This window comes from Syngnathus acus, chromosome 14, assembly GCF_901709675.1.
Source record: "Syngnathus acus chromosome 14, fSynAcu1.2, whole genome shotgun sequence".
NCBI lineage: Eukaryota > Metazoa > Chordata > Actinopteri > Syngnathiformes > Syngnathidae > Syngnathus > Syngnathus acus.
In genome coordinates, this window is record NC_051099.1 from 3,178,482 (window position 1) to 3,192,195 (window position 13,714).

At 48.5% G+C, this 13,714-nt stretch overlaps 1 protein-coding gene and 1 long non-coding RNA gene across 4 annotated transcripts in view; one reads left to right on the forward strand and one right to left on the reverse strand.

The window, feature by feature from the left end:
• The window catches only part of LOC119133280, a 21,937-nt gene extending 14,910 nt beyond the window's left edge, over positions 1–7,027 (forward strand). For both annotated transcript variants that reach the window (XR_005100097.1, XR_005100098.1), the window contains exons 4-7: positions 2,825–2,981; positions 4,398–4,538; positions 5,229–5,501; positions 5,645–7,027. This is a non-coding gene — a long non-coding RNA (uncharacterized LOC119133280). The remainder of the gene's footprint in view (positions 1–2,824; positions 2,982–4,397; positions 4,539–5,228; positions 5,502–5,644) is intronic.
• Positions 1,424–13,714, reverse strand: part of LOC119133245 (protocadherin Fat 3) — a 44,854-nt gene continuing 32,563 nt past the window's right edge. The window contains exons 37-51 of one of the 2 annotated variants that reach the window (XM_037268853.1): positions 13,290–13,433; positions 12,994–13,191; positions 9,790–10,067; positions 9,159–9,721; positions 8,932–9,063; positions 8,587–8,744; positions 7,985–8,450; positions 7,622–7,781; positions 6,235–6,391; positions 5,607–5,987; positions 5,235–5,481; positions 3,849–3,950; positions 3,437–3,496; positions 3,328–3,366; positions 1,424–2,377 (exon numbers count right to left, since the gene is read on the reverse strand). In XM_037268853.1, coding sequence (XP_037124748.1) covers positions 1,731–2,377; positions 3,328–3,366; positions 3,437–3,496; positions 3,849–3,950; positions 5,235–5,481; positions 5,607–5,987; positions 6,235–6,391; positions 7,622–7,781; positions 7,985–8,450; positions 8,587–8,744; positions 8,932–9,063; positions 9,159–9,721; positions 9,790–10,067; positions 12,994–13,191; positions 13,290–13,433 — 3,732 coding nt within the window. In that variant the 3' untranslated portion in view covers positions 1,424–1,730. Of the gene's footprint in view, positions 2,378–3,327; positions 3,367–3,436; positions 3,497–3,848; positions 3,951–5,234; positions 5,482–5,606; positions 5,988–6,234; positions 6,392–7,621; positions 7,782–7,984; positions 8,451–8,586; positions 8,745–8,931; positions 9,064–9,158; positions 9,722–9,789; positions 10,068–12,993; positions 13,192–13,289; positions 13,434–13,714 lie in introns of those variants that run through there. The other variant, XR_005100096.1, reaches the window with a different exon arrangement.

Below are 13,714 nucleotides of genomic sequence, written 5' to 3' on the forward strand. Positions count from 1 at the left end.
TCGCAGATTTTATTGCAGTCTTAAAAGTTAACACCACTTTCCTGCAAAATAACATTGACGATATAGAGTTCCAGACGTCACGTGACTATTCCCACCTGTATTTGTTTACGCAGCCGCATTGGCAGTCGAGTAGCGCCAGCACGCCAAGCGCTGATAAAACGGGCGTTTATCCGGCAGAATTCCGTCCAATTGAATTCACATCTCGCTTTGATGAAATGAGATAAACCGGATTTGGAAAAAAAAAATGAAATTGAGCCGTTTAGATGACACAATAAAGAAAATCAGACACAGGTTGGGTGAAGAAATCCCATCTGGGTCAGTTTGTAAAGCAAGCCATGGTGGTCCGGCTGACCATTGAGATCCTGAGCTGCTCTTGCCCCTTTTGCCATTTTTATTTATGTACAGTTTTAGCTGCAGTTGTTTTTCTTCTTTTTTTTTTTTTTTCCCCCCCCCTGTAAAAGTTAAGTTTGCAGCACCATCGGAATGTAATTCATTGAAAACAATATGCTTCTTGTGCGCTCTGTTGATAATTTGGAGTGCTTTCTGTTTATGCCGCTAATGCGTTTGCTTTTGTTTGCTTCAACGAAGCGTTGGGCCACTTAGCGCTCCGCTGCCTGCTGATGTGCGCCGCAACCCTTTTTTAGCCTTGATGCTGTCGATTATTTGGCAGGGGCGTGCAGTGACCTCAGGAGGTGCAGGTGCTCAAAGTTAAAAAAAAAAAAAAGGGGGCTGTTAATGCCAAACCTCTTTAATCTGTCTGAATTGTAACAGCATTTTCAGGATGAATATTACATCGAAGTATAACATACCAAATTTAAAGCTTGTGCAACTTGAGCACCCCTGCATGTGTCTGGTTAGTTAGGGTTAGGGTTAGAGTGAAGGTTAACATTAGCTGCATAGGATTCCGGTGAAAAAAAAATATTCGCATTCCAATGCTAGTGCCCAATGCCGTTTGCTGACCGTACTTGTGATTGTGCATGCGGCAAACTAACAGGCAGGAGCAACAGCCATAGCGTTCTTGGCATATGTCAAAGGATTGTCCTCCTAATCATCTAGCAGACACGCGCGTGCACACGCACGCACGCACGCCTCACTGCAGCTGATTACGCCGTTGAAATGAATGCATTGGTGAATAATACATGAGCGTCACTTGCGTGAGATGCTGTTTGTGTCCATTCCAGCTGTGCATGTGTGCGCGCGCGTCTGCGCCAGGCAGATGTCGGCCACCCAGATTAGGTTGCGCCCCGTGCACGTCGTCCTGCTGTTTGTGAGAAGACCCCCGCCCGCCCTTTTGCTCAGTATGATTCCTCACTGTAAGCTTCATCCAACATCATCACCACTGAGCAACGGTGGGAAGCCCATTTTTTGCTTTGACGTGAACCCTCGAACGAGGTGAAGTGCAGCCAAAGATGACCAACGCCACTTGCGCACAGTGTACACGATTTATTCACAGTGATAAAACACAGCATTGAATTGGCGGCAGCGCGTTTGTGTGTGCCCCCACCATCTTAAAAGTGTCTTCCTTTAATTATCTTGCGCTTTGATGCCCGTGCTGCTCGGCCGCCAAACGACCTCCTTATGAAATAAATAATTGGTGAGTAATGTAATGATTAAACAAGGACGCCGTTAATCTTAATAACATCTTTGCAGCGGCGCGCCACATGCGGTGAAAATCAAGCGCCGCTAACGGGACGAGAGCGGCATCACTGGGCCGCCGTGTATCTTGTCTGTCATTTGAATCCGTCCCAACCTGCCGCAGGTTCCGACCCGGTGGAGGTTCTATTGGTCCTCGTGGCCCTCCGGGCGCGTAGCGACACCAAGTTCAAGAGTCTCTCCAGCTCGTCTCCAGAACCGGTCACAGGGCCGGAGCCGAGATTTCCGCCCTCGTCCTCTCGGGTCGAAGAAGCCCAGGCCCGTAAGGGGGGCAGCAGCTGGGCCGGGTGTAAACTGAGGCCGGGCGGGCCCGGTGGGTAGCCGTCGTAGGCTTCCCGGGCTGGGGGCAGGGTGTCGTAGAGAGACTCAGAGTCTTGGCTGCCATCAGAGTCTCGTCGGGGCTCCCGGTACTCCTCGTAGACGGGCGATTCCTCACTGCTCCGTTGTCGCCCCTCCCCACCCAGCCATCTTTTTCTCTGCCACTCGCCCGACTGGTTCTTCTCCCACTGGAAGGCCCTCTGCCGGGACTCTGGCGCCGGCTCCCGGCCTCTGTCGCTGTTCTGAACTTGGATCGGGTAGTCCAGCTGCAGGGAGCGGGTGCTGCCACCCCGCCGAATGTTGCGCTGGGCGTCACTCACGTCATCGTGGGACCCAAGCTCGGATGGGCGCAGGCGGGAGGGTGAAAACCAGCTGGGGGTCTGCCTGGGGGAGTCCCAGGGGAAGGCTGCAGAGACAAGAACACACTTTTAGTTTATGAAGAACTTTACCCAGGTAGTTTTGACCCCCGGTTGAGGGTAGGCATAAAAGAAGTGGGACATGGACCCCGGTTGAGGGTAGGCATAAAATAGGGGGACATTGCTTATGTGGCAAGTCTTGTTTTGAAAGCAATTGTCACTGTCAGTCCATGTTGAATAGTCTCTATGGGAAAACAAAAAATCTTCAGAATGTTCTCACATTTTGCCCTTTAGCTAAAGTCGCGCGCATAATGAACGAATATGATGATGATTAAGTTTGTTATTGCTGATTATGATGGCTCAGATGCACACTAATGATGATGATGATTAGAAAAGATGCCTTGTGACAAAAGAAGTCAAGACTTGTTTCTCTGTCATCTTTGAAATTGAACGCCCTCGGAATCTCTGTTTTCTGTCTTCTGTTTGCTTCTGCGCAGGGGGAAAAGAAGCTCGGCGATATGCACTGTGAGAAGAAGTGGCATCGGTTGCTAGGGAACAAGACATAAAAGTCGATAACCGCCGTCTGAGCTCGGGCCATCGCGCCTTCCTGAACCTGATGGGAAAATTCCAGCGGTTGTCTTCGTGTTGCTGCCGGTAAGACTTGTTGTCTCATTTGTTAACAGGTAGTTGGTACCAGCTGAAATGTAGTCCCCGCTTACACCATTTGTAAATTTGAAGGTGCTTTCCCTCATTCCCAGAGCCACTTGTGTGAAAGATTTTTGTCACGCAAGTTTAGCAAATCATTAGCATCAGCACGGCTTTGGAAGTAGTCGCAGATGTGTAATATCAGATTGCATTTGTAAAGTTCAACACTGCTCAAACTTCTAAAAGTTGACATTATCATTATTTGCTCATCGGATTCTAGCCTTAACATAGCGAGGACAGCCCAAAAAAATATGTAGAAACAGTCAAATGATTGACGTTATTCAAGTGTACTTACCAGGACTGTGCTGCCACCGCTCCTTGTCCATGTTGGAAACTACAAACAATAACTTTTAGATGATATTGATAGATTGACATAGAGTAGATTCAATGCAGTGTTTCCCTACCTTCACTCTCAATGTGGTCCACCGTGTCATTGACCAGACGGATGACAGTCACAATGGAGGCTGCGCACAATATCAAAACGACCACATTAACTCGACAAGGCCAACATGTCATGTATGTGTTAGGGGTTAGGGTTTCATACTAGGGTTAGGGTTTCAAAGTAGGGTTTTATACTAGAGTTAGGGTTTCAAAGTAGGGTTTAAAGCTAGGGTTAGGGTTTCGAAGTAGGGTTTCATACTAGGGTTAGGGTTTCAAACTGAGGTTAGGGTTTCAAAGTAGGGTTTCAAACTGACCCCGACCTCCACTAACCCGTGCTCTATGAAACCCCAACCTCAATCTGAAATGTTGGTGCCGGTGCGCTCTAGTGGTGCGACATCACGGGTTCATGCTCGGTTCATGCTCGTCGGCACGTACCGTTGTCATCAAAGGACTCTGACGTGTACGAGCTGAGCTCTTCTGACGTGGAGTCTGACGAAAGACCCATCGTGTGGCTCTGCACAGGTGGCGACTGCTCACCTGGGTGCACACGCATACAAACACATGTTGACACGAGCTGGAGTCTTTGCGTGCGTGTCTGTGTGTCTGTGTGCACTGTTTCAAACAAGGGTTAGGATTTCAAGTCTGTGTTTGGGTCTCGAGTCAGGGGTGAGGTTTCAAATGAGGGTTCCTGGTAGGGTTAGGGTTTTAAAGTAAGGCTTAGAGTCACGGTCAAAAATAATTTATGTAAGTGCTCATGTATTGCGTGTTGCTGCTCCTAAATTATTCATCATATGCTAATGAATTCATTATTCAGCAGGCGCCGTAAATTTCCCATCGGCTCACTTCGGCCCGTCAACCAGCGCGCGATTATACCTTGGCCGGCTGCCGCTTAGCTTAGCGTGGCACAAATAAACAAAGTGCAGTGGCTAACGAGGGCGTCCGGCCATCTCAATCACGCACTAATTAGATGTTTTTACTCCTCAGCAAGGGAGCGCAATGTCCCTATGAGGACATCCTGATCCCCGGAGGAAATCGATGATGCGAGCAGGGAGAGGACGATAAACAGAGATGCTTCCGACTGACTTGTCGCTCGAGCAAGAGCCCTCGCTCAAGTGAAGTTTTAAGGTAGGCTATCTCGGCTTAGGGTTTCAAACCCATGTCAGTGTTTGAAAGAGGCTGTTGGGGTTTGAAGAAAGTATTCGTTTTAAGGTTGCCATTCAAGTTATTGTTTAGGTTTCTTAAGGGTGTCAAGGCTTCAGATTAGGGTTTCAAGGTTCGGTTAAATTTTCAAAGTTGGGTTTCAAGCCAGGGTTTATGTTCAGGTTTTCAAAGGCTGGGATTATGTTTCAAATTGGGGCTGGCTACTTACTAGCCATTCTCATTGTGGAAGCGGTGACTATCGCTGACTATCAATCAATCATGGTGTCGCTGTCTGTCTGGCTCCGCCCCCTCCCTGCCGTATCGCCACTGCGGGCCGAAAAAAAGAGGACCAAAGGGTTATTGTCAGTTGTTGTCTTTTGGTCCTTCTTTCCAGCTGGAGCTCTTAAAGGCCAAAGTAGGACAAAGTCGTAGAAACTCCAACATTCATCATATTTATTATTCATATTTATTCATCGTATGGGTTCATTAGAATTGACAATGAAAAAGTTTGAAAAAGTGTATTGAGGTCAGCAAAAAGTACATCTGTCTCCATGGCAACCATGCCAACACACTAAAGTGGCCCCAGCATACATTTCTTTGAACCCATAGCCCTTGTTTGAGACTATATCCAGCATACATTTGAAACGCCGTGTCTGTCTGTGTGTCTGCTTGCAGTCTGACCGTCACTGGCATCCGTCCGCTGCATCTCAAAGGCTCTTTGACTCCACTCGTCCTCACGTTCGTCCCGCCGCCTCACTTCCGCCGCGTCGCTGTCCCCGCCCTCCCAGGACACCTTGTGAGCGGGGCTGTGCTGACTGAGGCGGTGGCAGGGGGATGGCGGCGGCAGGTTGGTGGGCGCCACGCTGCATACGGCCACACCCCGACGGTTGCTGTGCACGTTGGACGTGTCGGACAGGAAGCTGCTAAGCTGTCAACGAAAGACAAGAGGTTGTTGAGTGATGGATGCGTGTCCAAATTCGGATGATTGTCAAATAGATTATGGACGGACGGACGGATGGATGTTTTTTTTAGGATGAATGCAAGATGACTGACCCTATTTCCGTCCACGTCCCTGCTGTGTCTGTCCCCAGCCGAGTGAGCATTGGGTCTCACCAGCACCTGGGGAGGTCTCGTCAGGCCGCCGCCCACTTCACCGTCTCCTCCGACGCCCGCCTTCCCCGGCGAGTTGGACACACGCACCGCCTTGAACTCGATGCCTTCTGCGCCCATGCCGGTCTTGCGCAGCATGTAGCTGGTCTCCGTAATGGCCGACACGGCCAAGACGCCCGAGAGCCCCGCTGACGCCGCAGAGTCCTTCCGAAATGGGATCTTCTTTCGGAAGATGACAAAGAGGATGAGGAGCAGGACGATGACAAAGCCTAGGACGCCGATTCCAATGATCTCGCCGGGACCGACGTATGACAGCGGCTGCGCCTGAGACATGACAAAGATGTTGACAAAGATACTTGACACTGAGATTGGCAGCTAGCACAGATGAGTGACACCTGTTACAGATCTTCACATGCCAAGTAATTGTCGTTTACACTGACTCATACTGACGGTGGTTGCTAATACAATTATTATTATTGCCTGTTAATTTCCACGTTGGCCTCTTAATAAGATAGACATGTTTAAAGTAAAAAGTCAAATGCTTGGATGGTTGGCGTGTACGTGTTTGCACCTGCGTGTCATTGCCTATGTTGCCGTCACCCGGCTCACCGCAGGCCCCATCCTCGTATCCGGGCGTGCAGTTGCAGTAGAAGGATCCCGGCGTGTTGATGCACTCACCCCCATCCCCGCAGTCGGCCTGCTCACACTCGTCCACATCCTCATCGCATCTGGAAAATCAAATATCCTTTTTATCAAAAAATTACCATTGCCATGTGTGAGCAAGGACAGTAACATAACAGGTTCTACCCGGAGTTCAGTTAAAAAAAAAAAAAAAAAAGGGCCTACACCAATTCTTTTTCAGCTCTGGAATTGTGTGAACAAGGGTATGAACACACAGCGAGCTGAAATTCCAACGGCATCATGGGGGGTGTTTCATTTATCAATAATGGCCTGTGCTGCGGAGATGAATTCAAGGTTTAAGACACTTTTAGCAGGCGAGCGTTTGGCGATCCACCCCCCGCCAACGCGGGTGCAGGCTTCTCCTTTGAAATGCGGCTCCCCACCGTCAGCCCCCCAGCGAGACTGTCGTTTTCTCATTTGCAATGACTTGGAGCACGCGCACACGTCTTCAGTTTCCTTGGCATAGCATATTGTTTCTTTCTGATTTGGATGACATTTGTTTGATATTTACATACAACAGTTGTGCGGCAACACTTGGAAATGTCATCACGCTGAATAATATCTGCTGAGTGGGCATTTGCACCTGATTGTTATGCACTGATAAACCGCTGCCTAGAACAATTACAACTCTACTTGCTTAATACACATTTAAGCCGTCCACTCACTGAATATAATTTTAGCACTTATCTTTATTGTTGGATCTATACGTTTAGTTTTTTTAATTATAGAATGTTTTATATCAACAATTATTTGGATTATACTTGTGTGAACTTAAAAATATAACTTACAATATAATAATATTACATTTGTTTTTGGTGGATTGAGTGGTACAAATCCTGCAATTTTTCTGAAGGCAGTCTTTTTTTTTAATATACTGCGTTATTATTAAGTATTAATTACAGTTTTTTTGCTGATTTGTTTTGAAAAGTCATTTTTAGGACAAACCTCGGTCCTTAATTATTTAACGGCGTCAAACCAAGAGTGTAAAGGAGTGGTGCTGCCCTCCTGTGGCGATTCTTGGTAGTAGCATTCATACACCAAGTTGTGTGACATGATACCAATGATCATAAGTCTAGGGTTAGGGTTTCAAAGTAGGGTTTCATACTAGAGTTAGGGTTTCAAAGTAGGGTTTAAAGCTTGGGTTAGGGGTTCAAATACATTTATCTGGGTTGACAGTCATAATGGCCCTCCGAAAGAAGCTATGACTACAATGCGGCCCGCCAAATAAATTAGTTTGAGACCTCTGCATTAATGCAAAAAAAGCTTTTTGAACCTACCTAAGCCCTCTGAGTCCTGGTGGGCAGCCACAGACGAAGGCGCTGCCACCCTCAGTGACTTGGCACTCGCCACCAGCCTGACAGGGGTTTGGCGTGCAGGGCGTCACTGGGCTCTCGCAGCGTCCCCCGGTGAAGCCAGAGATGCAAGAGCACTCGAAGCCTGTTAAGAAGTCAACAAGATCCATGTAAAAAAAAAAAAAAAAGCTTTACTGAGTTCTGTGTTAAAGGCAACACAACAGGTGAAGCCCTGCTTTTCTATGACAACAGATGACCCAATTTTGCAGGCTTGATGATTTTGCTGGGTCTGGGTAAAATGTTATTTAGTACAAACAAAACAAATGTAAGAATGAATGAATGACCAACCTTGCAAGGGCATGCTGGTGCACATAGCTCCGTTGAGGCAGGGGGCGCTGACACAAGGGTCCGGGTAGAGGACGCAGCGCAGCTCCACCTCACTCAGCCCAGCAATTTCAGCGTAGCGACTGCGTTCATTCTGCAGCGGCAGCTCTCTACCGTTGAGTGTCAGCCGGCCCAGGCAGCCCTGGAAGCCATCCTGGGCCCTGGCCCCTTGGACTCCTGCTGCCGGGGGCCTCACCTGCGCCCCGAAGAAGAAGGTGGATTCCGGGGCGCCGGGCCAAAGGCGGACGGGTGCTCGGGCGGCTCGCCGTCGCTCCACGTAGCTGTCGTCCAATGACAGGAGGGTATAGTTGCTGGTCAGCTCCAAAGCTATGGCGTGCCACAGCCCGTCGTTGATCTGACGCCCGGAGATTCCCATGATGCCGAGGGTGTTATCGCAGTCCAGCTGGAACCACAGGCGGCCACCTTCAATCTGGAACAGACAGATTCAGTGAACGCAGAGACCAGAACCAAATCATAAGGTGAGAACCCATCGAAAAAGCAAATAACCAGTTAAGAAAATCAAGTCCAGAGCCATTCGCTAATTATTCAAAGACTTTGATGTTTACCTTGAGCATGGTGCAGGGATTCACTCGGGTGAACATGATGACCCCCCTGGTCTGCAGCGTACGGACGCTGAGGCCTAGCTTCATCTCGCCGCTCAGACCACTTTCAGTCACTTTGTACTTGATGTAGCTGTTGCCGGAAAAACTCAGAGACCTTTGACCTGTGCGGAGACACGGAGGATTCAACATGGAAATGTTTGTACATGGAAAAGAGCACAAAGTCAAGAATAAAAGGTATGAACCATGTCCGTCGACAACCAACCAAATCTTGCCCAGAACCAGTCAAGAAACCTCATGACATTTACAACTTGATTCTATTCCGTTCAGCAATCGTAGAAGCAATCCTACCGGAACACTCGTCCAGACGCTCAGGTAAACACTGGCAGACAGATGGCGCCGTCGGGCCGGAGCGAACGCACTGCATGTCTGCAGGACATGACCAACCTTCACACAGCTCCATGGAGATGGGGCACGCCCCACCTGCTTGGTACAGCAAATCACACAACAGAAACAACATTAGGAACCCCAAAAGAAGACAAAGAACGTCGGGGTGAGTGCAGCCCGTATAAACTGACGGGGGCAGGTGCAGGTCTCAATGCGTCTGAATGGCAGTGACACCAGGCTGAGCCTCTCTGTGCTGTACGTCAGTAGGGAGCCAGCTTCCATGGCCAGCGTCTGCTCGCAGATCTTGTCGCCACATGCCAGCTCCCCGGAGCAAGCGCCGCCCACCGCCTCCGCTCCAGCCAGGACACCTCGGAGCCGCCCCCTCGCCTCCTGTAGCTTGCCGGCCACTTCTTGGGGCGCGTAGAAGCCCCCCAACCGCCCAGCAGGACCTGCGGACACCTCCGGCCTCTCGATGGCCACCAGAAGGTCCACGTTGGACGTCCCCTTCACCGGCTGCACGCCGAGGATGTGGAGAGGGTCTTGTTGTCCAGCCGACCAGTTCCAGCCAGCGAGCGCTCGCAAGGTCAGCCGGATCTGGTTGAGGTAGCGGCCCAGCAGGTCCTCGGGAGACAGGGAGCGGAACCTCAGGGCGACGGCGCTACGCAGCAGGACGTCCGTCACCTGTTCCACTTGGACCGAAACGTCGGCGATCACGGCAAAGCGTCCGTCGCTCACGGTGGCGTTCATCTGGTACCTGAGAACATCAGAAAGATTCAAGAACACCAACGTCCCAAAGTCAGCGTTAAGTGAAGTGTTGTTTACCTCCCCGGCTCGAGGCCCGGTAGCGCGCTCACACTTCCGTCCTGCCTGTTGATGCTAAACATGCTCTTATCCTGCGGCCTGTGGGTGAAGAACAGCGCGTCGCTGGGGTCGCGGTCGGTGGCGTGGATGCGACCAATTGGGCCGCCCTGGAACGTGTCGGTCGCCGTCACCACCAAGATTTCCAGGGGCGAGACGGCCGGCTTGTACTGACTGTTCCCGATGACCCGCAGAAAGACCCACGAGGACGAGAGAAGAGGAGGCCGCCCGGAGTCGCTCACCTACCGGACAAAAAGTTCATTCCTGAGGCCGGTGGTTCTCAAACTATTTCTCATGATAGAAATGTTAATTTGTAGGGGTGTAACGATTCATCGATATACACATCGATTAATCGATATAATGCTCTACGATTTGTTGGCATCGATGCTAAACGTAAACCTCGATCTATATCGCCCGTTTTTGACCTCGGACATTAGACACGACTTTATTTTGAAATCCAGTTCATTGTTGCTTGCTTCCTCTTTCCTGGAGCAGTGCGCGGCGTGTTGTGTTGTGAGCAGAGGAGGCACGTGAAAGGGGAGCCGACAACTGCGCGGCTCCTGGGCTGGTGCTATGGCTAGTGTCTGTCCAAGAAGACGAGGAAATTCGCTCCCCTTTGGGCTTCAAGTCATTCGTTTGGAAGCACTTTGTAATTTCCTAAATAAAGAGTTTGCAGTACGTTGTTGATTTTGCGTATGAATTGTTATAAATCAGGATATTGTTCTATATCGATCGTAGAGCACTATATCGTGATGTATCGTGAATGAATCACAGCAGGCTTTAAGATATCGGCAAATATCGTATCGTTAGTCTTTGTATCGATATATCGTATCGTTACAAAACCCGCGATTTACACCCCTAGTTTGTAACCCCAACCTTGATTTAAAACCCTAGTCCACAGGTGTCAAACTCATTTTATGTGGCCCGCGAATATATTTGACCATTTTATACTAGTTTGATTTGAAAACGAGTTATTTGTCAGTTTGTTTTGTAGCATATACTGTATATAATATGAGGTGCTCATACATTTATTTGGGTTGACAGTCATAATGGCCCTCCGGAAGAAACTATGACTACAATGCGGCCCGCGAAAAAAATGAGTTTGACACCCCTGCTAGTCGGAAACCCTAACCCTAGCTTGAAACCCTAATTAGCAATGGCAAAACTCCTTGGAAACCCTGGTCGGAAACCCTAACCCTAGTTTTGAAAGCCTAGTTAGAAACCCTAATCTTAGAAACCCTAAAAGTAGTTTGAAACCCTCGTTGGAAACCCTAACCTTAGCTTTAAAACCTAGTTTGTAACCCTAAGCTTGGTTTAAAACCCTAGTCGGAAACCCTACCCCTTGTTTGAAACTTTAATTAGCGATGGCAAAACTCCTTGGAAACCCTGGTCGGAAACCCTAACCCTAGTTTTGAAAGCCTAGTTAGAAACCCTGATCTTAGAAACCATAAAAGTAGTTTGAAACCCTCGTTGGAAACCCTAACCCTAGCATTAAAACCAAGTTTGTAACCCTAACCTTTGTTTAAAACCCTAGTCGGAAACCCTAACCCTAGTTTGAAACCCTAAATAGCAATGGCAAAACTCCTTGGAAACCCTGGTCGGAAACCCTAACCCTCGTTTTGAAAGCCTAGTTAGAAACCCTATCTTAGAAACCCTAAAAGTAGTTTGAAACCCTCGTTGGAAACCCTAACCCTAGCTTTAAAACCTAGTTTGAAACCCTAACCTTGGTTTAAAACCCTAGTCGGAAACCCTGAGCCTAGTTTGAAACCCTAATTAGCGATGGCAAAACTCCTTGGAAACCCTAGTCGGAAACCCTAACCCTAGTTTTGAAAGCCTAGTTAGAAACCCTAACCCTAACTCTAGTGTTGAAAGCCTAGTTAGTAACCCTAACCCTAACTCTAACCCTAACTCTAACTCTAGCCCTAACCCTAGTTTTGAAAGCCTAGTTAGAAACCCTAACCCCAACCCTAATCCTAACCCTAACCCTAACTTTGGAAACCCTAGTCGAAAACCCTAACCCTAGTTTTGAAAGCCTAGTTAGAAACCCCAATCTTAGAAACCCTAAAAGTAGTTTGAAACCCTCGTTGGAAACCCTAACCCTAGCTTTAAAACCTAGTTTGAAACCCTAACCTTGGTTTAAAACCCTAGTCGGAAACCCTGAGCCTAGTTTGAAACCCTAATTAGCGATGGCAAAACTCCTTGGAAACCCTAGTCGGAAACCCTAACCCTAGTTTTGAAAGCCTAGTTAGAAACCCTAACCCTAGTTTTGAAAGCCTAGTTAGTAACCCTAACTCTAACTCTAACCCTAAGTCTAACTCTAACCCTAACCCTAAGTCTAACTCTAACCCTAACCCTAGTTTTGAAAGCCTAGTTAGAAACCCTAACCCCAACCCTAACCCTAACCCTAACCCTAACTTTGGAAACCCTAGTCGAAAACCCTAACCCTAGTTTTGAAAGCCTAGTTAGAAACCCTAATCTTAGAAACCCTAAAAGTAGTTTGAAAGCCTCGTTGGAAACCTTAAGCCTAGCTTTAAAACCTAGTTTGTAACCCTAACCTTGGTTTAAAACCCTAGTCGGAAACCCTAACCCTAGTTTGAAACCCTAATTAGTAGGGGTGTAACGATTCATCGATACACATTGATTAATCGATATAATGCTCTACAATTTGTTGGCATCGATGCTAAACGTAAACATCGATCTATATCGCCCGTTTTTGACCTCGGACATTAGACGCGACTTTATTTTGAAATCCAGTTCATTGTTGCTTGCTTCCTTTTTCCGGGAGCAGTGTTGTGTTGTGAGCAGAGCAGGCACGTGAAAGGGGAGCCGACAACTACGCGGCTCCTGGGCTGGTGCTATGGCTAGTGTCCAAGAAGACGAGGAGATTCGCTCCCCTTTGGGCTTCAAGTCATTCGTTTGGAAGCACTTTGTAATTTCCTAAATAAAGAGTTTGCAGTACCTTGTTGATTTTGCGTATGAATTGTTATAAATCAGGATATTGTTCTATATCGATCGTAGAGCACTATATCGTGATGTATCGTGAATGAATCACAGCAGGCTTTAAGATATCGGCAAATATCGTATCGTGTTTCTTTGTATCGATATGATATCGTATCGTTACAAAACCCGCGATTTACACCCCTATTAATTTGGCATTCGAATTCTGACCTGGACCTCGAGGGTGAACTCCCGGGGGGACTCCGGGCTGAACTGGCGGTTGGACCTCAGCGTTCCCGTCTGGTCCAACGTGAAGAAACCACCCTCGTTGCCAGAAACGAGGGCAAACTCAAAGGGTGGGCCGTTTCTGGGGGAGTCTCTGTCGCTGACAGACAAACGTAGGAGGACGCTGCCGGGAGCTTGGCTCAGCTTCAAATTGGAAAACAGAGTGTCACAAGGTACAAATACTTGTACTGTGTTTGGATTGCTTCAGCAGTCATATCAAATAGCAAAACCTATTGAGTCACCTGGACCACAGCAGTGGCGTTGGGCGGGGTGAAGACTGGCGGGTTGTCATTAACGTCGGCGACGTCCACGTTGACGGCGACGGCTGAGGACATGGCGGGCGAGCCGCTGTCGAAGGCCTGGACTGACAGAGCGTAGCGGGACACCTGCACGGGGGAGAGCGGACACATCTTTATGCATGAGGCTATGCGGCCGACACGCATCGTTACGGCCGCATAATGTGAGCGCTCGCTGACCTTGCGCCGACTCCGAAAACGACTATTGATTTCTTCCTGAGTTATTTTGCACTTAAAGGCACATCCTTAAGCTGGCTCCACACATACTGGCAATCCAGCCATATCGCATTTTCCTTTGAAGCCGGCAAAGACCCGATTATCGACGGTACTGAGCGTTTACGCTGAGGTGTGTTGGGTGTTAATAGCTATTC